This window comes from Dipodomys merriami, unplaced genomic scaffold, assembly GCF_024711535.1.
Source record: "Dipodomys merriami isolate MVZ:Mamm:240054 unplaced genomic scaffold, mDipMer1.0.p SCAF_11, whole genome shotgun sequence".
NCBI classification, from domain to species: Eukaryota; Metazoa; Chordata; class Mammalia; order Rodentia; family Heteromyidae; genus Dipodomys; species Dipodomys merriami.
In genome coordinates this window covers 13243945-13268716 of record NW_027202382.1, presented here as the reverse complement: position 1 = coordinate 13268716, position 24772 = coordinate 13243945, and the positions used below count along the sequence as shown (strand labels likewise).

At 42.8% G+C, this 24772-nt stretch overlaps 1 protein-coding gene across 2 annotated transcripts in view; it reads left to right on the top strand.

Moving 5' to 3' along the window:
• Nucleotides 1-17427, top strand: part of B4galt1 (beta-1,4-galactosyltransferase 1) — a 100579-nt gene extending 83152 nt beyond the window's left edge. For both annotated transcript variants that reach the window (XM_070008697.1, XM_070008693.1), the window contains 4 exons: nt 5685-5872; nt 10708-10830; nt 14233-14337; nt 14579-17427. In XM_070008697.1, the coding sequence (XP_069864798.1) occupies nt 5685-5872; nt 10708-10830; nt 14233-14337; nt 14579-14711 (549 nt within the window). In that variant the 3' untranslated portion in view covers nt 14712-17427. The remainder of the gene's footprint in view (nt 1-5684; nt 5873-10707; nt 10831-14232; nt 14338-14578) is intronic.
• Nucleotides 17428-24772: the final 7345 nt, after the last annotated feature.

Here is a 24772-nt window from a genome sequence, read left to right as displayed (position 1 = left end):
TCTAGAAGTGTTTAGTGCCACCCTCCTGCTGTATTCTTTAGAAAGTTCAGTGTTTCTGGACAGGCAAGAGGCAGACATTCACTCTGGCTTAGGTAGAGCTGGGATTTAAAACTTCTGTGTGCACCTCACCTAGAATCCCTGTTGGACCTCTCTGTAAGCTCAGTTCCTCTGACTTGTGTTCCTTTACAGCAAGGGTCAAGGATGTACTCACTCCTCTGAGTGATTACTTTGGCCAAGAGAACTGCCTTCTCACCATGGTTCATGGGTGAAAAACTTAAATCTCAGAGCCAAGTTTGATAGTGTGCTATGTCTAATCCCAGAGTTACTGTACTGTTACGGTTAAAAATCAACCCCCAACCGTTGTGAATTCATGAATGAGTGGATATTAGGTGTGTACTTCTTTGGTGTTTGAGAGGTATAGAAAGTCACACCAGGAGTACTCAGCCAATATTACCACTGTTAGGGGTGGGGAATGGCTTTGTGATGGGCCCAGAGTGTGTAAATGGGGAACAACAGCCCATCCCATAGGAATTCTGACTCATGGAACATCTCAGAAGCAACCTTATTACTGCTGTGTTATGGGATTTTGGTGGAGGACAGACATGGTCTGGGGATATGTCTGTTGGTAGTATATATGGGTCTGCTATTCAGAAAAGTCAAGACAGAAAGATGGTTAGGATTTGGACAAAGTGGACTGTGGGTTTTTTTTGCAGTTGATCATTTATCCCCTATTGATATAGGGAATGCCTTTCTTAACTACACTAAGGATATTCCTGGTGGTTAGACCAGACCCTGATACCTGTCATGAATCATCCCCTCCCCCAAATGCAGTAATGTCCCAGGGAGCAGGTAAGGCAAAAGAGGAAGAGGAGCCTGTACTTTGAGCCCGGGAAAAGGCATTCTTGCCCACTATTATTGCCTATGCTCCCATGTCTCATATGAATTATATAATAACTTCCTGTCTTTCTGCCTTCACTTGGATTGAAGCACAAATCCCTCCTTGACCTGCAAAACCCAGTTTAAGGCTCCCTTTGACCTAAATAAAAACAAATCCTTTAAACAAGCCTGCACCCCTTCTCTCTTGTCATGATTTCACCTGCTTCTACTTTCAGGTTTCATTCAGGCTTTATCCAGTCTGAATTTCTTTCTTTCTTTTTTTTTTTTAATGTTATCTTGGGCTGGGAAGGTATCTCAGTACAAGGCCCTGGGTTTGATTCCTCACCACCACATAAACAAAAAAAGCCAGAAGTGGTGCTGTAGTAGAGCCCTAGCCTTGAGCTGAAGAGCTCAGGGACAGTGCGCAGGACCAGGCCCCATGACCGACAAAAAAAAAGTTATCTTTAAGTAGTTGTTAAAAGGAGTTGCCATTCAACAAAGCAGTGTATGCATCTTGATCAGTGTTACTCCTTTCAATGTTTTCACCCATCCCTCCCAACCCACACTTCCGAATTTCTTAAAGTTTCCTGAATATTCTTTCTTCACAGCCTTTCATCTACTTTCACCAAGCAGTATTTTCTCTACTCATAAAACTGTCTTCTCCCCACATTGTCCTCAAAGTCTGTTTGGTCTTTATGCTTGCAACAATCTCATTCATTTAGGGATTTTAGTTTTTTTGGTTTTTTTTTTTTAACCTTTTTCCTTTCTGTCTGTCTTCTGTTGCCCTAGAAGGAAGAGATCCTTGTAAGTCTTGTTGGCTAACATAAGGTGAAGCCTACCTTTAAAGCCTGGGTTGTCAGCTGGGCGCTGGTGGCTCATGCCTATAATCCTAGCCTACTCAGGAGGCTGAGATCTGAGAATCGTGGTTCAAAGCCACTATAAAAAAGCCGGAAGTAGAGCTGTGACTCAAATTGTAGATCACTAGCCTTGAGCACAAAAGCTCAGGTACAGTGACCAGGATCAACACACACACACACACACACACACACACGCACGCACGCACGCACGCACGCAAAAAAAAAAAAAAACCCAAGACTGGGTTGTCATTCAAAGGGACACCCCAGTGTAGTGTACTGGCTCCTTACTATAACATGTGACTTCCCAAAACACATTCCATAGATCTCGAAAGGTCTCTTGACTTTGCTCTGCTGCTGGAGACTATAAGCATGTGAGCTCTACATACTTAAGTAACTTAAGTCTTAATCCTTTTTGAGAAATTCTCTAGCCATCAGAGAAGCAGGATTTGGGGAAGGAATCTTGACTTTGGGAAGGGCACAAACACTAAAGAAGGTGACTCCAGGTTGGATTCTTAAAAGACATTCTAGAGGTCTTGATAATGTAATGTGGATGGGGAAAACCTGTTCTTGTAACTATTATAGTATCCAATTTATTGCCAGGCAGCATGCTGAGGTCTTTTCATGCTCTGCCTCATTTAATAAACCTATCTGGCGTTACCTCCATGACACAAAAGAAGAAAGAGGCCTAAAGGTGTGATTTGCCCAAAATCACTTAGCTAATAAGTGAAGAAGCTGGCACTCCTGGGATTTAAAATGTGTCTGAGGTAGAGTGTGGTAGTACATGCCTATAATCTTAGCACTTAGGTACAAGGCAAAAGGATAAAAGGGTTAAACACCATCCTGGATTCAAAAAACTAAGAAAAAAAAAGAAGTATCTGTCACAATTGTACATTTAACTGGGTATAATAGTAAATGCTTGATAAATGTTCACTTGAATGAATGAAATGCACTTGATGAGAGGATGCTGGTGGGAGGAGTGGAAGAGAGTCTGGAGATCTAGCCATCCCTTGTGGATAATGAGTTAACTTTTGTTCATGATTTCGAATTTCCAGCTCCCAAGAGAGGAACATTGATTAATTCAGTCTGTTAGTGGGGTAGGGCTTGTTAAGCTATCTTTCTTATTTTTTTTTAAAGGTAAGTAATCCAACATTTTAGTCAAAAGAAGCCTAGAAAAATGTTCACTTTTCTAGAATACCAAGGGAAGAGGAGGAAGACACACTTTCTTCCCTCTGCCCATCTAGGCTTCCTAGCTAATAGATGCCCTGTATCTCCTCTCCTGGTTCTCATTGATGAAACCAGGCTGGAAAGCAGGATGAGAGAAGTAGTATATAGTGTAGGTTATTGGTAAATTGCCTAATTCTAAGTATAAGCCAGATTTTTTAGTTGAATGAGCTTTAGGTCACCAGCAGAGAAAGGAGATGAAGCAGGTCTGCTTGGGTTTCTCTTGGAGGCTGCTTTTATTCAGAGATGCTGATTCATGATTTCATATTTCCAATTCCCAAGAGAGGAATGGTGATGAATTCATTCTGTTAGGCATCTGCTTAGATCAAACAGTTGTGACCCGCAGGTCCTGTGAGAAGAAAATGACCACTGAGAGTCCTTGTCAATTTCTTGGGGAATGTGCCAAGAGAAAGGTTGTGAGATGAGCAGCCATCCTTGGAGTCTACTACAGAGACATGCAAGGCTTCGTGAGAATGGTTCCTGTTTACTTGTTAGAAAAGTGGTCAATGGGTTTTCATGTTAGAAAATGTATGTCTAGTTTGGGGCAAGGGTTGTTAAAAGATAATTGAGATGATCAAATAATAGGCCTTACATGTAGGGGCACTTAACTCATTCCTAGGTTATAATAACCCCCTCTATTTGGTATTATTAACAATATATTGTTACAATAATAATCCTGATAACTTCATAATTTTCATAGTCATCTCTAAAGTTTGAATTTTTTTGCCCTGTGACTTATGTGGAATTAGATGAACACTGAATTCCAGATGGACTCTTTTAACTGGTGGGGCAGCCAAAGAACACAGTGTACCTTTGGATGTGGCCTTGTTCTGTGCATTAGTTTTGTCAAGGGCTAAAGAAAGAAGTGTAAGATGTTTCCTTAATTAATTCACTATTCTCTTGGCTGTGTTTTCTGAGTTCCTGGTATCTCTCTCTCTCTCTAAATATATTCTTTGTTTTTAAGTCATCCTCCTGAGACTGAGCACTAGTATACTCTCTGTACTTGGGCAGCATTGTGGATCGAGTTTCCAAGTCCTTTTTCAAGTACATGCAGAGAAGACTTAGCCATTTCTGGGATGATGAATGGATTACAGGCCCCCCTATGAGCCATTGTATACCCAATATAGAGATCCTGACATATTGATCCTAAGAGCTATGGGAAACAGAGCCACAAGTGATAATTCCACAATGGTAGAGCTTCATCTCTTTGTGCCAGTGTTATGATATTGAGATGAGAACATTTGTGTGAAAGGGCTTCATGAACAGCTAAGTAGACAGGGACTATGTACTAATCTAGCAGTACAGAGCAGAACACACACACACACACACACACACACACACACACACACACACACACACACACACACACACACACACACACACACACACACACACACGGTGACTCTTAAAGTGGCTGTGTGGTTGCCATCTGCCAATGTATTTTGAGATTCATTGTTTTTTCATTCATTCATCCAGCCATCTAGCAACTATTGAGCTCTTATTGTATGACATGGGGCACAGAGGTGAGTAAAACCCAAACAGTCCTAGTCTTCACTGAGTTTATTTTGGTGGGGATGCTGAAAATAAGCCACATGATAAATCAATAGACAATGAGTATTTTTATCTGTAGCTAGCACCCTGAAGCAGATGCCACTTTCTCAGATACCCTGATTCTGTATGGTATGGATCAGACTACCCTACATTGTGAGGATTGAATTGTTTGCTGTTTCTGTAGCACCTAGTTTACTGCCTGACACTAAACCATAGTCAGCCTTATAAAGAGGATAGAAACAGAAAGGTACTCAACTGTCACCATTTCCTGTGTATATATATCCTAGAGTTTATCTCGTGTGTGTGTGTGTGTGTGTGTGTGTCTGTGTGTGTCTGTGTCTGTGTGGGGTGTGTGTGTGTGTGTGTGTGTGTGTGTGTGTGACACATGTTGGAACACTTTTTCTTTTAGAGCTTTTTATTTGGTGTAAGTGCTACTAGAGTTTGAACTCACTAGTTTTTGCTCACTAGACAGTTACTCTTCTACTTCAGCCAGTCTCTTAACCCAAGCATTCATTATAATAATTTTTCCAGGTGTTAGAGAGGACTGAGCCCCAGATGTAGCATGCTAGGCAACCACTTTATCATTAAACTGCAATCATCAGCCCTCTTTTTATTTTTTGAGCAAGAGTCTGGCTGTATAGCCCCCACTAGCGTCAAACTCAAGATCCTTCTACCCAAGATTCCAAGTAATGTGTTTATCTTCTTCCTCTCTTCTCACTCCTCCTTCTCTCCCTTTCCCCTCTTACCTTTTTCTCCCCCTTTCCCTTCCTTCCTCTTTTTCTCCCCTTCCTTCTTCCCCCTATCCTATCCCCTTCCCCTTTCCTTTTCCTTTCCCTATCCCTTTCCTTCCCCTTTCATACCTCTTTCTTTTCTTCCTTCTTCCCTTTATTGCCTCTAATCCATTGTATAGTTATACGTGACTTAGTTAACTAGTTCCCCAGTGTTGCTTCTGTTGTTTGCACAGTTTTGCAGTTATGCTCTTTATACAGTGAATATTGTCCAAACTTATTCACATGTAGGACAGAGTCCTAGAAGTGCAGCTGCTGATTCAGAGGGTTGACAGGACTGATTTGTGAAGTAAAAGTAGAAAAATGAAGCCCAGCAGTTGACTAATGACAATGATCTCTGTGAGTTTTGCTCAAAGGCAGCTTCTAATCCCACTTTTTGTTTTTACACCAGGCTGGAGACACCATTTTCAATCGTGCTAAGCTCCTCAATATTGGCTTTCGAGAGGCCTTGAAGGACTATGACTACAACTGCTTTGTGTTTAGTGATGTCGACCTCATTCCTATGGATGATCATAACACTTATAGGTGTTTCTCACAGCCACGGCACATTTCTGTTGCGATGGACAAATTTGGATTTAGGTAAGAGATGTTTAGCTAGAGTTTATAGTGAATGTGTTACTCTTTTATATGTGAACTAGGACATGTGCTTTTTCTACCCAGCATTGCCTCTATAGACTCTGCAAGAAAATGCCACCACTGAGCAATGGCTGCTTTTTAAGTTGCCAGTTATTATTTTAGAAGGAAAAGGGAGTCAAGAATGCCTGACATCACTGCCCATCCAGATGAGAACCATTTTTACTGTTTGGGATGGCTCTTTAGGTTCCTGTTGGTTACTATATTTCCTTGCTTGCTTCTCTTTCTTACCCCACAGTTTTCAGAAAGCAACCTCCCAACCACACTGAGTTCTTGAGGCTGGATGTCTCTGAAGATATTCCTTAGCATTTTATGTTGTTTTGTTTTGTGTTAGTCCTAGGGCTTGATCCCAGGGCCTAGTTGCTGGTCCCTGAACTTTTTGCTCAAGACTAGCACTCTACCACTTGAGCCACAACTCCATTTCTAGCTTTTTGGTGGTCAGTTGGAGATAAGAGTCTCACAAATTTTCCTGCCTCAGTCCTCAGATCTGAACAAAGTGCCCCTAGTAAAGAGGCCAGTCATACTTGCCGTCAGTAGCAAAGATATTATACTCCAAACCATACTGACATGTGGAACACACCATTGTCCATTGTTGGATCTTAAAAGTAAACAAGTAATTAAATGTGCATTTTGTTCTATATCATACTCTTTGTTTGTATTAACATTAAATGGCATTTAATCAAATAATACTGCTTCACTTGAAGATCCAGGAAGCTATGCTCCAGGGTACCCATTCTTTAGGAAGCCCTGGTTTAAGCTAAGTACCCGTATGGCTCCTCATCCTCATTGCACACACCTTTGTAAAATACAACTACCTTTAATCAGACACATTCTCAACCTTTTTTCCTCCCTTCCTTAGTCTGAAGCATGTAGGCTGTAGGACTCTCTAGAATATGTCTTCCCCCATTTTGAATAGTCAAAGCTAACTCAGTCCCTAAACTTGCTTTCTTAAGGGGGGTGGCATTTGAATATAATAACACTTTAGACTCTTTGGAAGTCACTTTTCACCCACTTACCTTCTCTCCATCTCTCTCTGTGTCTTCTTTTCTTTGAAATACACAGTTTCATACCTTAACCCCTCTTATTCTTTGAAGCATGATGATGAACAAGAGTGAGGCTCAAATGATCACCCAGTTCTTTTATCACAGCACTGTTTGTTTTATAGAAAACCACTCAGGTTTGAAGGACTGAGTGAGTAAGAGAAAGCAACAGAAGTAGCAAAGTTAAATCTTGTCAATTTAGCATGTGCTTCCACTGAAGTGGCTAAGAATCTATTTCCATTAAAATAAAATTGATATCAAAAGATCTTATTGATGCCAGTCCTGGTGAGCATGCTATAATACCTGCACTGGGGAGTCAAAGACAGGAGAGTGCAAGTTCAAAGCCAGCCTAGGGTATATATTGAGTTCTAGGCTAGCCTGGGATACCTAGGGAGACTCTGTCCGAAACAAAAAAGAAACGTATTGGTTTGACCATCTCTGGTTTAAGCCCTTATATTAAGGATGTACTATAGATATAAAAGTGGGAGGTGTACCAAAAAGTGGATGATCCCTAAGTGATGACACCTAATTACAAATACGTTGCCTTAGATTAAAGCAGGATCCCAGAGATCTTATGAATGTTTGTAGTTAGAATCTGTATAAAACCTTGAAAAATAGTCATGATAAGGTGGGCATTATGGTGTGTGCCAATAATCCCAGCAATGCTGGAGGCTGAAAAGGAAGGTTCATGCATTCAAGGCCAGTTTGGGGACCATGACTAGACTCTTACCACTCTCACTCTCTCTCTTTTTTTTTTTTTTTTTATTGTCAAGGTGATGTACAGAGGGGTTACAGTTACATAAGTAAGGTAATGAGTACATTTCTTGTCAAACTTATTACCCCTTCCCTCAATTTTCTCTACTGTCCCTTCCCCTAACCACCCCCCCCACAAGTTGTATAGATCATTTCCAACATATTGTCTTGTGTTTATCGCTGTTGGATTGGTTCCCCCTTGTCCTTTCTCTCACCATTCTGTTGTTCCCCTTCCCTTCCCTAATTCAAATAAACATATATACAATACCAGGATACCAAAATCAAATACAGTTACAATAGGGGATATACCATAGAGGGAAGAACATACAAAAGAAACCAAAAAAACCAATAATAACAAAAGAAAAGCCTCTTGTGGCCATATCTTGGAGTTCATTTCACTTAGCATCATCTTATGTGGTCATATGTACGTAGATATTGAGCTATTTTGCTTATCTGCTAAGATTATCCTAGACATACACTAATTATTGCAAATAAGGGAAACCATGAGACTGTTTCTTTGGGCCTGGCTTACTTCACTTAATATGATTTTTTTCCAAGTCTTTCCATTTCCTTACAAATGGGGCAATGTCATTCTTTCTTATGGAAGCATAGAATTCCATTGTGTGGGTGTGTGGGTGTGTGGGTGTGTATCACATTTTGATCCATTCATCTACTGAGGGACATCTGGGTTGTTTCCATATCTTAGCTATAGTGAACAATGCTGCAATAAACATAGCTAGCAAGATCAATAGAAAGCCCATTGATTGGGAGAAGATCATCACTAGCCATACAACAGACAAGGGCCTCATATCTAAAATATATTTAGAACTCAAAAATTAAATCCCCCCAAAACGCTCCTCAAAGAAACAACCACCTCATTAATAAGTGGGCTAAAGACTTAAAGACAATAGACACATGAAGAAATGTTCGACCTCTCTGGCCATAAAAGAAATGCAAATCAAAACAACATTGAGATTCCACCTCACCCCAATTAGAGTGTCTATAATCAAGAACTCTAATAACAACAGGTGCTGGAGGGGATTTGGCCAAAAGGGAGCCCTACTGCACTGTTGGTGGGAGTATATACTTGTTCAATCACTCTGGAAAGCAGTGTGGAGGTTCCTCAGAAGACTATGCATTGAGATCCCCTAAGACCCAGCAATCCCACTTCTGGGCATTTACCCAAATGATCACAACGAAGGCCATATTAGAGCTATCTCTCTTTAAAAAACAAAAAAAGAAATAACAACAACAACAACAAAAAAAACAGCCCTGGGGCTTGAACTCTGGGCCTGAGCACTGTCCCTTAGCTTTTCAGCCCAAGGCAAATGCTCTACCACCTGAGCCATAATGCCACTTCTGGTTTTCTGTTGGTTAATTGGAGATGAGAGTCTCACTGACTTTCTTGCCTGGACTGGCTTTGAACCGCAATCCTCAGATCTCAGCTTCCTGAGTAGCTAGGATTAGAGGTGTGAGCCACTGGTGCCTGGCTTCCCTGAGATTTTTTTTTGCTCAAGGCTAGCACTCTACTACTTGAGCCACAGCGCCACTTCTGGCTTTTTCTGTTTATGTGGTACTGAAGAATCAAACCCAGGGCTTCATGCATGCTAGGCAAGCACTCTACAACTAAGCCACATTGCCAGCCCTAGACTCTATCTCATAAAAAGAAAGAAGAATATGGAAGCCAGGCGCCAGTGGCTCACACCTGTAATCCTAGCTACTCAGGAAGCTGAGATCTGAGGATCGAGGTTCAAAGCCAGCCCAGGCAGGAAAGTCCGTGAGACTCTTATCTCCAATAAACGACTAGGAAACTGGAAGTGGCACTGTGGCTCAAGCGGTAGAGCACTCGCCTTGAGCTGAAGAGCACAGGGACAGCACCCAAGCCCAGAGTTCAAGCCCCATGACTGACAAAAAAAAAAAAAAAAAAGACTATGGAGAAGACTGACGTAGTGGTAACACATCTAAACTTCCAGCATAGGGGGATCTCAGATTTGAGGCCAGTGTAGACTACAAATCAAGATCCTCTTCCCTTACCCTAGTATTCCCACAAAAAATAAAAAGTAAATTAATATCTCTGATTTCATATTTTTATCTGGTTTGGCTGACTTCTCCTTTCCAAGTCTGAGCTAGAGTTTTGCTTAATTTATGTGATAGGCTCTAGTCTCTTTGAATCTGTAAAAAGCCTAAATGTGGTATAAAGTTATATTTAAGGTTAAAACTGAAGTCCTTGAAGTAGCCACAGAAAGGCCTTACTATTTGGAAATATGTAAAAACAGGTTCATCACTATGTATTTTACTAAGTCAAGATAAAGTAGAAATTTCCAAGAAAGTTTTACAATAGCAAATTTCCAGAAATGCTGCCTCAGCTGTTTTTATGTATGTGTTTTGCTAGAAAGGATGGAGAGGGAAAGGGGCCTGACAAAGTGGCACAGAGAAACCAAAGCAATCTCAGATGCAGAATTGACTGGAAGGAGCAGTCATATAAGAAAGAGAGTGCTGGGCTGGGAGTGGATCAGTGGTAGAGCGCTTGCCTTGCATGCCTGAGTTCCTGGGTTTGATTCCTCAGTGCCACATAAGCAGAAAAAGCCAGAAGTGGTGCTGTGGCTCAAGTGGTAGAGTGCTAGCCCTGAGCTGAAGAGCTGAGGGACAGTGCCCAGGCCCAGAGTTCAGGTCCCATTACCAACAAAAAAAAAAAAAAAGAAAAGAGCCACAGTGGAAAAACTGATTTATGCTCTACTCTTGTCACTGCCTGGTTTTCTAGGTAATCATAGAAACAGCACTGTGTTCTTGAAAAGAGAGTCTACATTTTGATAATCTGAATATTTTCTAGTATAATCTGAGTCTGATAGAAAAGCAAACTAAACAAACAAAAGCCCTCAAAATCCCCTCTCCCCCATTAAAAATTTTCAGAGTATTCATGTATACAGCAAGCTTTCTTTTGGAAATGACAAAATGTATTAACAATGGGTCTTCTGTTTTTTCCCCCAGCCTACCTTATGTTCAGTATTTTGGCGGTGTCTCTGCTCTAAGTAAACAACAATTTCTTACCATCAATGGATTTCCTAATAATTATTGGGGCTGGGGAGGAGAAGATGATGACATTTTTAACAGGTAATGCTCACACTTTACTTCTTTCTCTTGTGTCGACCTTCACTCTCAGTGTTTGACTCCGTGCTTAATTGATTATTCAGGGCTTGACCCTCAGAAGGGAAGCAGCCCCCCTTCAGCCCAGATGCTTAGATGTGTGCTCTTGTAGGCTCTATAAATGCTGACCGGGGTTTTTAGGAAAATGAGCTAAAGAGATTTTTTTTCACCATTTTTATAGAATGGTACAATGGTAAGGTCATTTTGATCTGCCACATGCCAAAGGAGTAAACCTATGTCCTTTGAAAAAATTTCAACATCTCATTGTAGTCTACTTTCATTGTGAAAGTTTTCCTAGGGAAGAATCTTAATTTTCTTCACAGAACCTTTGTGCTATAGTTTTATTTTGGAATAGTTTTATCATTCACAAAGGAAGATAGAATCCTGTTACCAGTATCTCATGCCTGTAATATGAGGCCAGGATCTAGAGGATTATAGTTTGAGGGCATCCAAGATTTTTACAGAAGTTCACTAGACTAACTCCAAAATAACCAATTAAAAGTAGGGCTGAAGGGGCTGGGAAGGTGGCTCAGTGGTAGAGTGCTTGCCTTGCATGCATGAGGCCCTGGGTTCGATTCTCCAGCACCACATAAGCAGAAAAAGCCAGAAGTGGCGCTGTGGCTCAAGTGGTAGAGCCCTAGCCTTGAGCTGAAGAGCTGAGGGACAGCACCCAGGCCCAGAGTTCAGGCCCCACGACTAACCAAAAAAAAAAAAAAATTGAAGCCTTGAGTTCAAGCCCAGAACTGCCACAAAAAAAAGGGGGGGAGGCTGGGAAGGTGGCTCAGTGGTAGAGCACTTGCCTTGCATGCATGAGGCCCTGGGTTCGATTCCTCAGCACCACATAAGCAGAAAAAGCCAGAAGTGGCGCTGTGGCTCAAGTGGAAGAGCCCTAGCCTTGAGCTGAAGAGCTGAGGGACAGTGCCCAGCCCCAGAGTTCAGGCCCCACAACTAACCAAAAAATAAATAAAAATAAATAAAAATTAAAAAATTAAAAAAGTAACTAAATGAACTCTTGTGGATCCACCTGACCACAACTATCATGACATAGATAAGCCTGTTCCTTCCACATCCTGGTAAATCTGTGTTTCATTGGTTGTCATTGCAGATGGTTTCAAAATAAAACATGTGTCAGTGGCTTTTCTTCTTTTTCTTTTTTTTGGGGGGGGGTGGAGGGGGTATTGTGGGGCTTGAATTCTGGGCCTGGGTGCACTCTTTAGCTCAAGGCAAGCATTCTACCACTTGAGCCACAGTGCCACTTCCAGTTTTCTGGTGATTGATTGGAGATAAGAGTCTCATAGACTTTCAAGCCCAGGCTGGCTTTGAACTGCAATCTCAGATCTCAGCCTCCAGAAGTAACTAGGATTACAGGTGTGAGCCACCAAGCACCCAGCTATCAGTGGTTTTTGAAGCCACATTCTGTTCTGTCCTTCCTGGCAGTTGAGTCTTCACTCCCATTAGCTGCAGATCAGAAGCACATTCTCCCTCCAGGAGCCAGTCTGGATTCATCACTGAGTTAGATTCCAGAATATACCCACATGCACCTTCCTGAATTGGAGTACATTTATTTGACAATTAACAGAATGTGTCCTGTAAGAGCAATACCCATGTCAGTGTCACTCAAGGTCACCCTTATGTGAGAACTTCACATAGTCTTAAGTCCTAATATTGGCCTTGAAGAAAACTTCAGTTTTGAGTATGCAGATTGGTTATCAGTCACAAATACTGTATGCCAATACTGCACACAAAACACTGCCAGGGCTGGGCACTGGTGGCACACGCCTATAATCCTAGCTACTCAAGAGGCTGAGATCTGAGAATCACAGTTCAAAGCCAGTCCAGGCAGGAAACTCCATGAGACTTTTATCTCTAATAAACCACTCAGAAAACCAGAAGTGGCGCTGTGTCTCAAGTGGTAGAGCGCTAGCCTTGGGCTGAAGAGCTGAGGGACAGCGCCCAGGCCCAGAATTCAAGCCTCACAACTGACAAAAACAAAAAAACAAAAACAAAAACCAATTACAAAAAAACCTGCCAGGCTGGTCAGAAGGGAGAACACTGAAGACCTAGACATAAGGGTCCTGACAGAAACAAACTCACTGTAGGACTACAGTTGGGTGAACACCCTGGAGGTGATAAGTCCTTGAATGATCAGGACAGTTAGGAAGAGAGGGAAAGTGGTAGGAGTAAAAGAATGGGTAGTGTCTGGAGCCACTTTCTTAAAAATAGAGGTACTATGAGGTACTTACTATATGGCAGACATGAGGATAATCACCAGAAGGAAGGCAAAGCCAGAAACCTATAGATCATCCAAGATCAGTCAGTTTTGCCATTAACTTTCATATTCTTCCTGTCAAAGATTTGAGTTTTGATCCTCATTCCATTGCCTTGAACCAACACAGAATCTTCCACTCTGCCATGGCTGCCCCTAGTTTTGTTCTGTGCATGTTATTTTAAAACTACTTACCAGAGAGACTTCCCCATGGCCAAAACCATTTGGGAAAGCACTACACAGTATATCTATTACAGATACTGGTGATGTTCAGAGGTTTGTCCTGAGAAGGCATCTATGATTTAGGCCTTATCCTTCTTTCCAGCCTCATCACCTGCCTCTTCTACCCCACCCCCTTTGCATCAGTTCTCAGAAGCTGGCATTCCCTATGGGCACCGTGTTTGCTTTCCTTTCTATGCCTTTGCCTGTCCTTTGGGCTGTCCTGGCTGCCAAAATATCAGATCTTTCTTTATTCTCACAACTTGTATCTGCTCATTTTTTCTTACTCCGGCTTAAATTCTATCTCTCCTCCTACTCCACTCCACTTTCCCTTCTTACCTCCAGCCTAGTACCAAAGACCCCATATTCTTTTAGCTTTTTTTTTAAGAAATCTAATTTTATTGTTATTATTAAGGTATTGTACAGAGGGGTTACTGTTTCATAAATTAGTTAATGACTACATTTCTTTTTTGGGAATGTCACCCCTTCCTTTGTTTTCCCCTAATTTCCCCCTTCGATCCCTGCCCACAAGTTCGTTTTCCATATAATTTCTATTGAGTGCCATGGCTATATTTGTTCACCCTTTCTCCCTCCATTTCTGTGCCACTGCCCTTGCCAAAGGCCCCACATTTTGAGCTCCCATATTGTAAGTTCTGTGATTGCAAACACCATAATTTGCAGGATCAATCATGAAAGGTCATGGAGGAGTCTAAGTTTTACTAATATTACACTGGACCATGTCCTGCCATGATGCTGGTGTTTGGGTTGAGTGAGAAAAACCTAGCAAGTAAATGGGTGGGGTAGCAATCTTGCAACTGGGGCTACTGAACCCCCCTCCTTATTGGCAGCTCTGTGATAACTACTTGTCCATTTACTCTTTGCAGATTAGTTTTTAAAGGCATGTCTATATCTCGCCCAAATGCTGTTGTTGGGAAGTGTCGTATGATCCGCCACTCAAGAGACAAGAAAAATGAACCAAATCCTCAGAGGTCTGTATGATGCTCGTTCTTATTCCTTCTTCCCCTTGGCAGGCTGCAGACAGAGAAGTTCTGAAGAGGGCTCTGTACCTCCAGGGAAATGGAGGCACAGAGGGTATCTAGGCAGAGGCTGGGGTTCACATGGAGGTGGAGGCAGAGTCAGGGAGAGAAATACAAATTTTCAATGATTACTTCTTAAGATTTCTATTTTGACACCAACCATTTGTCCTTTTTTTCCTTTCTTTTCTTGTAGGTTTGATCGGATTGCACACACAAAAGAAACCATGCGCACTGATGGTTTGAACTCACTTACCTACAAGGTGTTGGACATACAAAGATACCCATTGTATACCCAAATCACAGTGGACATCGGGACACCGAGCTAGCACTTTGGTACAAATAAGAGACCTGAAAATGGCCAGGGACCTCTGTTGTGTGTCTCTGCCAGTCTGCTGGGCTGGTCCCTCTCATTTGTACAATCTGAGTCATAGGTCCCCTCACTCATCAGCAGATGCTTTTCCAGATGACCAGAAGAGTGGAATATTTTGCCCCCCACTTGGCTCGACATATGACTTAGTTCTACAGGGTGTTTGTTGTGTGAAAACTATCCACCTTTGGAGGCCTCTTGGCATGGCATGGTATCACCCAAGGAGTTAGTATTTTACATGGCTGAAAATTTGATGACTTGTGGAATTCATTCCCACTGTTAAATTTCTAAATTGTGAAATGGGTAAGAAGCTGGCTTTTAATTGTATTCTTTTCAACTTCATGAAAAATTGGATAGTACTGCTGAATTTAGATTGGTATGCTGTTTTTGGTTATCATATTTTAAACAGGAAAAAAAAACCCACAAAATTTCGATCAGTTTCCTGTCCCTCTCTACCGTTTTTTTCCCTAGTGGTATGCAACTGTTACAATCATTGTAATAGTGTGTGTTTTCAGCAAAAGAATATCTTAAAACTTGAGCCTTGAACCTTTTGTCCTGCTAATGTATGAATTCCAAGGCAAGTTTTAGCCCTGGAGCACAAACCTAGTGTGTTTTCACTTATTGTGCCTATCTCCAGATTGATTGATTTCTGAATGTAAAGATTCTTTTTTTTTAAAGAAGCAGTGTGTAGTATTTTAAAGAACAAATCAAGTTCTAATTATGATACAGCTTGATTTTGTGTTGATCCAAATTTTCATAGTTGTTTGTCATTAAGTCATGACAATTTATTTTTCTGGGCATGCTATGTAAACTTGAATTTCCTATGTATTTTTATTGTGGTATTTTAAATATGGGAAGGGTTTGAGTTTTTTTTTTTTAGGGGGAAAATATAATGTATGCTGTAGTGGCCACAAGTGGGCCTTTGATTTAGCTGGCAGGCCAGGATTTATGAAGAGCAAAACCACCTTTGTGTCCCCTGGCCAGGGCAAGGCTTTCCAGTCAGCATTATCCTGCCAGACCTTTGGGGCAGACTTGGGAGAGAGCCTCTGTCTACCAGACATAACTACCCACCTTTCCCAGGTGGGCAGGGCAGAGGGAACCTCAGCCTCCTGGAACTGACCCTTCAGGGCTCTAGGTTGTGTGGTTCTAAATAACAGTACAGCTTGTATGTTTACCATCCCTTAGCACCTTCTGTTCTGGCTGGTACTGCCTTCCTCCCAAGAGCCTCTGAACCACCCTTCCTAGCCCATCCTGTTTTACCAGTTCTTCACCTATTCCTCTCTGCCCTGCCTGTCTGTCTGCTCCCTTCTTTCCCCACAGGTTTTGTTCTTTTGCCTCTTGGCTGTTTCCTAAAACTTGCCTGTGACACTCAGGGTAAAACAGACTATTCATTCTCAGCCTTTTAACCAGAGATCTGGAGAGTTCAGCTAAACCAACGGCCAACTCTTCCTGAGAATTCTGGTACCTAAAGCCTCCCATCCCTCTCAGGGTTTTAGCAGGTGCTGCACCTGGTGATGGTACCCACCAACCCCCAGGGCTTTCATTCACAAACCCATTTCTGCAGGGGGATGGGTAAGCTGCCTGGGGTGAGATGGCAGGGGCACTTCTAACACAGAGGCCATTGCCAGGTCCAGCCTGGGCTAAAGGCCTAAGATTCAGCCTCTTAATCCCAAGAGTTGAACCTTTTGCTTTTGGCAGACAGGATCCCAACCACTGCCCTCATGGGTACCAGCCCTGAGTGTGCAGGCTGAATGTTACCTGGCCCTAATCCTACCCGTGCCTTCATTGCTTTGAGCATCTCCAATGCCAACTTGGTTCTGTTTCCAGAAGCCTTTGTATTGATTAGCAGCTATCTTCCTCTGAAGAAACACCTGGGCTCTGCAAAGAGTATTCTTACCAATTCCAACCCTTCAACAATGCTATTAAGACAGGCTGCACTTGACAAAAATTTTGGGAAATGCAAAGGCCTTTCTTCCTGTTCCCCAACCCTGACTGTTCCAAAGTGCCTTAAAGAAAGGAGATAAATGCCCTGAGTGATAACTTTTTGTTACCTCCTTTACTATTAAAATTCTGCCTTTTTCCCCCTCTCCCCCATAGCATTTTCTTCTGTATTTTATATAATTCATTCTCGGGACCAAGGGAAATTCTGCTTTGCCTGTATCCCCAACTTTGCAGACCCATCAAGTGCTCTCAGGGTTCTTCTTCCCCCAGGCCCAAGGCTCAACCAGGGCAGGGTTTGGTCTGGATGCTTCATCTGTGAGATGCTTTGGTCTATTTCCTCACTGGGGATTTGAGAGCTGAGGATTCAGGGAGCATTTCCTTCACCTGGAGTTACGACCAGGTGTTGACATATGCTGTGCCTTTCTTTCTGTCTTGTTGCTAGTAACCTGTGTGAAGTGACCTTTTGGGAAGATCAGTGGGAGAGGTGGTGACACAGGAAAGAAAATGCTGTTCTCACCTTCAGCCTGGGAAGGGTGCTCCACACAGCCAGGATTACAAACTTTACTATTCTGAAGACCTGATATGCTGTGTATTTTGGTTTTCCATGTATGCAAATATGTGTATTTACTGGGGAGGGGGGGAGGATTCTGACCCTGGCGTTCAGAACAAACAACTGTATTTTTGCCTTTGAAATCCAGTAATATAACATGAATAAATGGACCCTATCTTTGTAACAGTGTGGATGGTCTTTCTTCTGATTGAAGGGAGTTTGGGTTCTTAAGTGGGGGCTGCCTGCTGGGAGGTTTTAATTAATTAGCAAAGATCTGCCTCTCCTGAGCCTGCTTTGCTTAAGGGTAATGGATGTAGGGCCTAGAATCAGAATTTTTTGTTGTTGTTTTTGTCGGTTATGAGGCTTAAACTCTGGGCCTAAATGCTGTCCCTCAGCTTTTCAACTCAAGGCTAGCGCTCTACTACTTGAGCCACTGCTGGTTTTCTGAGTAGTTTATTGGAGATAAAAAGTCTTATGGACTTTCCTGCCCAGACTGGCTTTGAACTGTGATCCTCAGATCTCAGCCTCCTGAGTAGCTAGGATTTATAGGCGTGAGCCACCAGCACCTGACAAGAAGCTTTTTGATTTGAGTTGTATTTTCTTATTGTAAATGTAAATAATATCAAGTTGACCCTCCTCCTTACTAGGCATTGAACTTTGATCCATGTCCCTAATCCTTTTGTTTTAACTTAGCTTTTGAGACAGAGTCTCTCTAGTTTTGCTTGGGTTAGCCTTGAACTTGTGACTGTCCTGCCTCTGCCTTCCAAATAGCTTACAGGTATGCAACATTACACCTGGCCTTATGTAGACACTTTTAAGGCTTAAAGAGATAATATATCTAAATATCTGATACCTCACAAATGTCATCACCAGGTGCTGGTGGCTCACCTAAGCCTAGCTACTCAGGAAGCTGAGATCTGTTGATCACAGTTCAGCCTGTCAAACAAGTCTGCAAGACTTATCTCTTAACCAGCAAAAAAGCTGGAATTGGGAGCATGGCTTAAGAGGGTAGACTACCAACCATGTTTGAAAAGCCAAATGAGAGCTCATGTCCCTGAGTACAAACCCCAGTGCTGGTACAAAAAAAAAAAAAATGTAATTTCTAATGTGATTTCAAAATAGATTTTTCTCTAGCAGGTCTGTCTCTACACATTCTCCTGGGGTTTTTTGGTTGTTGTTTTTGGTTTTGTTTTGTTTTGTTTTTTGCCAGTCCTGGGCTTGAATTCAGTGCCTGAGTGCTTGTCCCTGAGGTTTTTGGCTCAAGGCCAGTATTCTACCACTTGAGCAACAGCTCTACTCTCAGCTTTTTGATAGCTAATTGGAGCTAAGAGTCTCATGGACTTTCCTGCCCAGGCTGTCTTCTAAGGCTATTCACAGATTTTAGCCTCCTGAGTAGCTAGGATTATAGCTGTGAGCCAAGGCTCCCAGGGACAGGCTGCTGTTTTTTGTTTGTTTTTTAACAATTGCCAGAATAGTTCAGATACAGATCTCAGAGCTATTTGCATAAGAAATTCACAGTGTAACTTAAATAAGATTTCTTATTGAAATCGAGAATTAAAGACTAAAGGATTTAATTCTTACCCACATACTTGAAACTAACCCAGGTGCCTTCTCCTAGGCCCTGGGTCAGACATCAGCAGCTTCTTGTACTGATAGTGTTGAACTTGCACTCTTGAAGAAATGACCAGGAGGAAGCCAGTGTGTGGGAGAAGCTGTCTCTGCCATCCAGAACTAACTAGGGAGCTATGGACTCTGTTAGAATGAAGAAGTGAATGTAAGCATCAGTTCAACAGAAGCCACCTCAGGGGGCACCTGGCTCTCTCTGTTGAACTGTATGACTTCTGGAGAGATTCTTGGTAGCTTCAGGCCTGAGCAGAGGTGGCCAGGGTTCAGTTGTGGCCTTTCAGTGGTGAAGAGCAGAGAAAGATTTATTACCTGGCACAGGCAGCCATGAAAAGAAGCAAAGTAAGCACTTAAGTCCATCTTCAGCCATCTTCAGGGTATAGACATGAGGTTTAGATTTAAATAGAACTGGGACAGATGTATTAGGTAGCATAGTTAAAATAGTCCCAGCCACACATGTTATTGCCTCAGTTCTGGTTCTTCAAAGTTTCTGGAAATACTGTTATTGTCATCTTGGGCTCCAGACTCATTGTAGGTAATTGTCGCCATTTGTCCTGCATGGTAGTCTTGCAACAACTACCTTACAGGTATTCAGTTCCCTGCACAAAAGATGTTATAAGTTAGTTCTGTCCTTCCAGTATTCCAAGGTGACTGCAAAAGGAATGGTTTAGACTAAGACAAATACAAAATGGAGGCAGGGATGCCATGCTTTTCTCTGGCTTTTAATTAGTGGGTCCAAGTGGGAGGGCTGTGCTTCTCAGCAAGAGCAATTTAAGTTTTTGTTCAAATTTAGATTTTAAAAAATGTGAAAAGTTCAGCCTTCCCTTTCTACTCTGGTTCAAATCCAAAATGCTACCTCTTTGCTAGTTTTGTCTTTTTTAATAAATGACTTAGCCTCCCTCTGCCTCGTTTTCTTAATTAAGAAGATTGACTTAAGGCAGGCATTGTACCAAATACTTGCATTTTCAAATACTCAGGAAACGAAGGAAAGAAGATTGTGAATTCAAGACCACCCTGGGATAAATTATCAATACATTGTCTCAGAAGTAAGCTATAAACAAAAGGGCTGGGGGCATGGTTTAATCGCTAGAGGTTTACCTAGCATGCATGAGTCCTGAGGCCCTTGGTTCAGTCCCTAGGATGTCTACCCTCCTGGGGGAACAAAGATAAATGTGGTAATACTTACAAATTATTTGAACATACCTGTTCAAAATAAGCATTATGAGGGCTGGGAATGGGGCTCAATGGTAGAGTGCTTGCCTAACATCCATGAAACCCTAGGTTTGGTTCCTCAGAACCACATAAACAGAAAGAGCCGGAAGTGGCACTGTGGCTCACGTGGTAGAGTGCTAGCTAGCCTTGAGCAAAACAGGCTCAGGGACAAGAAAAAAGAAGGAGGAGGAAGAGAGGAATAAGCATTATGAGTATTTAATGCTTATTTTTTAGTTTATATGTTTATTTTTGCACAACTAGAGACTGAACCCAAAGCTTTAAACGTTCTAGACAAGTGATGTTTCAACTGAACACATACAAAGTCCTTGTCCAATTTTTTTAAAGGTTTGTGAGCACTTACATTGAGATACACATTTATATCAGCTCAAGTGCTGGACTCTGTGCTTAGCCTCTTTAAGTACATGTCTCAAACATGGCTATATGCGTTGGGTAGTGAACAGGGGTAAGTGACTGCTCTTCTGAAGATGTCCAGGGCTGCCTAAACAGTGTTTCCCCGCCACATCCTCACCAACTGAGTGAAGGCCTTGGGAAAGGAAGACTGATGGGCTTCAAGAGACTATGAAGGGAAATCAGTAGGAGGGAGGAGACCCATAACAGGCTTCTAGACCTGCCTATTTCTTCAAGAAAAACTATCTTGGAAGCTAGGTGCTGGTGGCTCATACCTGTAATCCTAGCTACTCAGGAGGCTGAGATCTGAGGATCACAGTTCAGAACCAGCCTGGGCAGGAAAGTCTGAGAGACTCTTATCTCCAATAAACGACTCAGAAAACCAGAAGTGGCACTGTGGCTCAAATGGTAGAGTGCTCATCTTGAGCTGAAGAGCTGAGGGACAGTGCCCAGGCCCATCGTTCAAGTCCCATGACCATCAGAGAAAAAAAAAAAAATACTATCTTGGCCAGGTGTCAGTGGCTCACACCTGTAATCCTAGCTATTCAGGAGGCTGAGATCTGAGGATCATGGTTCAAAGCCAGCCCGGAGGAGGAGTTTAAGCCCCACGACTGACAAAAAAAGAGAAAATAAAAGAAATACTACCTCCTTTATCTTATTTCACCTAGGACTCAAAACCAAATCTGAGCCAGGTGGGTGAGCACTTGATCCACAGAAGAATAGCCTGGGTGGTAAGTCACTACTATAGATACTTCTGGAAGCAGGGCTAGGTGTCTAGGAAGGTGGGTGTTGGACAGGTGTGAAAGGTACTTCTGCAAAGATAGTTGACTTCTCTTGACTGAGGCAGGCTCAGAATGGGGATAATAGGGCAGTAAGAAGAACATACTGTTACTAATTTCCATTTGGCATCCAGAAACCTTCCACCTATGTTTGGCTCTTCAGAGAAATAGGAGCTCAGACATTCCTCAGGGCTAGTTTCTGCTTGGGAATTTTTTGCCCTCTCAGAAAGGAAATGAATTGTGTTTTTTGTTTTTTGCTTTTTTTTTTTCTGAGCCTGTCATGCCATACAAAGCTCATTTCCTTGTTTGGCAGAGTTCCCCAGGCAGGGAAAGTGGCTGCTACTTTCCTCTGGGCTTCAGGATCTAATTCTTCATGTGAAGCAAAGGCATCTATGTATTATGGTCATTATGGGTGATGGCGCCTGCAGACTGAAAATCAGAGGACCCTGATACTCCAAGACTTGTAGTTCAGTAAGATGCACGACAGGTTCACTAAGGGGTGGTGACTGTGTAGAGGGATGTCATAGTGTCTTTGCAGAAAATGAGGGTCATGTCACCAGGCAGAGAGCCTAGGATGGTAGCCTGAAAAAAGCCATACTCACAATGGTGGTTATCTCTGCCTCTGTCTGCCTTCCTTCTTGCTCTGTGACTAGGTAAATAGATTCCCCTTTCAGAGCCTCCTCTGTCTTTCATTTTATGGTTTGCTCTCAAAATCCACCATCAGTTTCCCCCTAGTTCTGCCTTCTCCTAGCAGGAAGTGTCCTGGGTTGAGATTTTCCTCCTGTCCTTGAGATTCACCTTTTCTGGGATCACAGACGGTCACAGTAGATCTGGGTTTTCATTGTAGGAACAGCAGACCCATCCCTACTCACTCCCTCTCCTGAGGGATAACAAAATAAACTAGTAAAAGTTCTTCCTGGTGAGGGAGGGCTGGGATGATACGGCTTGTGCCAGCATCTTCTTTCACTGGATGTCCCTCTGGGATTTGGTAAATTCTATTTTGTTCCAGACAGAATCTTCCTGTGTAGGTAGGAGAAAGCGCCCCATCTGATTTCTGTCCTTTAGAAATACTTCTTTGTCTCTGTTCTTTATGTCATCTGCTGTCCTTTAGTTGCTGTTTGTTTTTTTTTTTTTAACAAGTCAGGCTTCTGACTTATAAATTGTCAGCTCAGGCCAGGTGCTGGTGGTTCACAACTGAAATTCTAGCTACTCAGGAAGCTGAGATCTGAGAATCATGGTTTCAAGCCAGCCTGAACAGGAAAGCTCTTAATCACCAAAAAGCCAAAAATAGAACTGTGTGCTAACCTTGAGCAAAGAATCTCAGAGACACTGCTCAGGCCCTGAGTTTAAGCACTAGGACTAATGCGCACGCACACACACACACACACACACACACACACACACATGCACACACACACGCACACACACAGAGGTTAAGTTTTATGTTAAATATATTTCATCACAATATTGTTTTTAAAAAAATCAAATAAGCTAGGTGCCGGAGCAGCTCACACCTATGATCTTACTACTCAGGAGACAGAGATCTGAGGATCACAGTTCAAGGCCATCCTGGGCAGGAAAGTCTTGAGACTCTTATCTCCAACTAACCACTAGAAAATGGGAAGTGGCGCTGTGGCTCAAGTGGTAGAGCGCTTGCCTTGAGCTGAAGAGCACAGGGGCAGCACCCAGGCCCAGAGTTCAAGCCCCACAACTGACAAAAAAAAAAAAAAAAAAAAAGGCTTCCTGTGGACAAGGCTTTTCCTCATCTGTCTGTGCAAGTGGCAGAATATCATAGTTAGACCCAGTATTTACCAGGAGATTTGGCAGAGGTAGGCTGGGTCACACAGGATATGCCATATGAGGACTGACAAATTAGGAGGACTCAGCTTGGCTACTGAACCCAGCCTGATACTTGGTTCCAGAGAACTAGCTTTTCAGTTGCTACACTTATCAAGACAAATACCGTTCTTTTCTAGAGAGGCTAGGTCAGGCCAAGTTATGATGTAAGTACAACTAGTCCTTAGGCAGATGGGGACTTGGGTAGAGGAGATGAAGCTGTGATGCAGGCAGCACTGGAGAGTTGTAGGAGCAAAAGATTGAGGATGACTTCCCTTCTTTGCACAGACTGGGGTAGGCTCTTGTTCTGGATACAGTGATGGGATAGCATCCTTTAAAGTTTCAGGAGCTGTCCGAGGGGTGAGGCCTTTGTTCAGAATATTAGCTTCATTGAGAGGTCACATTGAGGACTTAAAGTGTAGCTTAGTGGACAGAACTTACCCAGTGTGTTCAAGTCTCTGGGTTATATTCCTAGCACTACAAACTAAGTTGAGACTTGGAATGGAGAGGCTAGCTCCCATGGGGGAGGCCTGATCCCTGTTTAAAAATGGTAGAATGTGGTGTGGTTATGGGAAAAGCTGGAGAAGGCTAAACAGGAGCCCAAGGCAAGCTGGGGGCACTTGTAGTAATTCATATTTAAAACAAGTTATGCCATTACTTGCCACTCTTCGCTGACTGCAACTGATTCCTCAGGGTTGTATAATAACATAACCACATCAAAGAACAGTAAGGGGGTGGGTGGTAAGTGCTAAGCCCTGGGCTCTGAAAGGGCAAGATTGGCTAGAGGTCTGATCAGGAGGCCTGGGAGGGGCAGAAGTCAGGGAGGAAGTGGGGAAAACCTTATTACCAGTAGAGCTTTGACCCCAGAATCCAAGAATCTGGATTCTGTTAGCAGGCCCTGACATCTGGATCCTGACACAATCTGGAGCTGTTACAAACTCATTTCCGGGCCAGATGTAAATGCTGGACAATTGGTCTGTGCTACTGGATCTGGTCCCTGCCTGTGAGGCATGAATCAAGCTGTGACCAGCTACAGTGATAAGACCCATTCTTGGGTCCTATGAGGTTGGGTGTGAGGGCTGTGTGCTGAGCTTTGACCCACCCCCACTCAAAGTTCCATGCAGCCTAACCAGCTAGACGCCCTGTACCGTGGAGGCTATCCAGTCAGGGCCTTCAGAGGGGATTTTGGTCTGTTTTGGGCCTGATTTTTGTCTGTCTCTCCTGATGATAGCAGCGTGGGAGACAGCACCTCTGAGGCCTAGTCCTCTGCTTTCTAACTTCACCAAGCTGGGAGGAGATGCAGGTAGAATCTGTAAACTGCTACCCAATTATAATCCCTCACCTGCTCTGTGTTACTCATTTCAATAATCCTGGATACAAGCTCAGGAAGGACACATGACTTGCCTAGGTTCCCACAGAGTTAGTGTCTAAAGCAGATCTCCTGAGTCCCAGCACAGAATTCTGTTCCCTAGGCTGGCTGCTCATCTAGCCCCACTAGCTTTCACTATAGCTGGAACTGGAGGCTGAAAGGCACCTTGCCCTAGGCCTTCACAGAGCCTGGCTGCGGTAGCATTGCTGAGAGAAATTCTAGATCCAGCACTGGACCCAAGTGCAATTCTCTGATAGGACTGTGTTTTGTTTTCCCTTTATAGTTTTAGAGGACCTGGAAAC